The sequence below is a fragment of the Etheostoma cragini genome, chromosome 22, assembly GCF_013103735.1.
Source record: "Etheostoma cragini isolate CJK2018 chromosome 22, CSU_Ecrag_1.0, whole genome shotgun sequence".
Taxonomy (NCBI): Eukaryota; Metazoa; Chordata; class Actinopteri; order Perciformes; family Percidae; genus Etheostoma; species Etheostoma cragini.
Window position 1 is genome coordinate 21,178,145 of NC_048428.1, and position 1,226 is coordinate 21,179,370.

Below are 1,226 nucleotides of genomic sequence, written 5' to 3' on the forward strand. Positions count from 1 at the left end.
TCAATATAAGCTTTGGTTCCTAAACTTATGAGCAGCCCTGTGTATGACCTAAAACTGTGGGCTGCCCTGCAGAGATAATGTACTGTACGTGCCAAACGTCGGCTGTGCCACTCATTCATAAAGCAAGGACATTGTTTTGCTCATATTCTGATGTTCAATGTGTTTTTCTCACAGTAAAGCTCAGTACAGATCTTTAGCAAAGATTCGAGCGCTCACAATGAGCTTTAAGGCTATCTGTGTTTTTCCAGCGCACAAACGAAACAATAATCTCACCAGGAGAAGTTGTCCAGGCCGGCCCCGCCTCCTCCTCCTCCTCCTCCTCTTGCTGCTTGCAGGGGACGGGGAGGGTAGAAGTTAAGGAGTCAGCTCTCTCTGCCATTGTTCTTGTTCTGGAAGTCTGAGGACAGGACGCGGACTGCGCTGGTCGGGTACCGGACGGCGGTCTGTCGTTATGACGGGCTCCGGTCCGAAGCTCGGGGTGCTTTTGCTGCTGGCGGTTCTGCTGCAGACTGTGGTCGTCACCATCACCGTGCTGCACTTCACCACGGCTCTCAACTCGGTAAGGACAAAGGTTCGGGGTGACAAACCAAGAGACGCGCGGAGGCTTTTACGCATCCGCACGCAGTGCGCACCGCGACGCGGTTCGGCCTTCTATGAACGCAGCTTCAAGAAAACTTGACTTTTTGTCAGCCTTGAACACTTCGCTGTGATTTCTCTAAACTTTCAGTGTCTAATGTATTATTGACAGTTTTTGGGAAGTCTTCTTCATGGCTCTGATTCTATAGCTGCGCTCCTGAGCACAATGCAATGAATGCTAAATATTAATTAGTGAATAGTCCAGTTTTGCACAATGCAGCTTTATGCAATGACAGTTTTCTTTGGTCTTCTCTGAAATTGCAAACCGAAAAAAGGATAAGGAAGTAAAAAGCTCTGGCAGCTGCAGCTATTTTTTTGATTAGCTTTGACTTTCAGGAAGTGTGTGTGTGTGTGTGTACGCGCGTGCGTTGGACTCACTCTGCTTGTTCTGGTGAGGCCGGAGTCCTTTGGTTACCTGGATTTGGTCCAGCTCCACTCTCAGTCTGTGTTTATAGGAATTAATCATTAGCCCAGATGATATGCGCCAGAAATACAGGAGCAACCAAAACCTGAACAGATGACAAGAGGGACAGGTCTAGAAAGGATGTTGAATCAGGTTCCAAGCAAACTTGACCAGTGATTGTCCTCCC

The 1,226-nt window shown here is 48.2% G+C and overlaps 1 protein-coding gene across 2 annotated transcripts in view; it reads left to right on the forward strand.

The window, feature by feature from the left end:
* The first annotated feature begins 327 nt into the window (after window positions 1–327).
* The window catches only part of LOC117937525 (tumor necrosis factor ligand superfamily member 10-like), a 21,865-nt gene continuing 20,966 nt past the window's right edge, over window positions 328–1,226 (forward strand). For both annotated transcript variants that reach the window (XR_004655173.1, XM_034861549.1), the window contains exon 1: window positions 328–559. Coding sequence is in view for 1 of the 2 variants with exons in the window: in XM_034861549.1 (XP_034717440.1) it covers window positions 452–559 (108 nt within the window). In the remaining variant the exon portion in view is untranslated. The remainder of the gene's footprint in view (window positions 560–1,226) is intronic.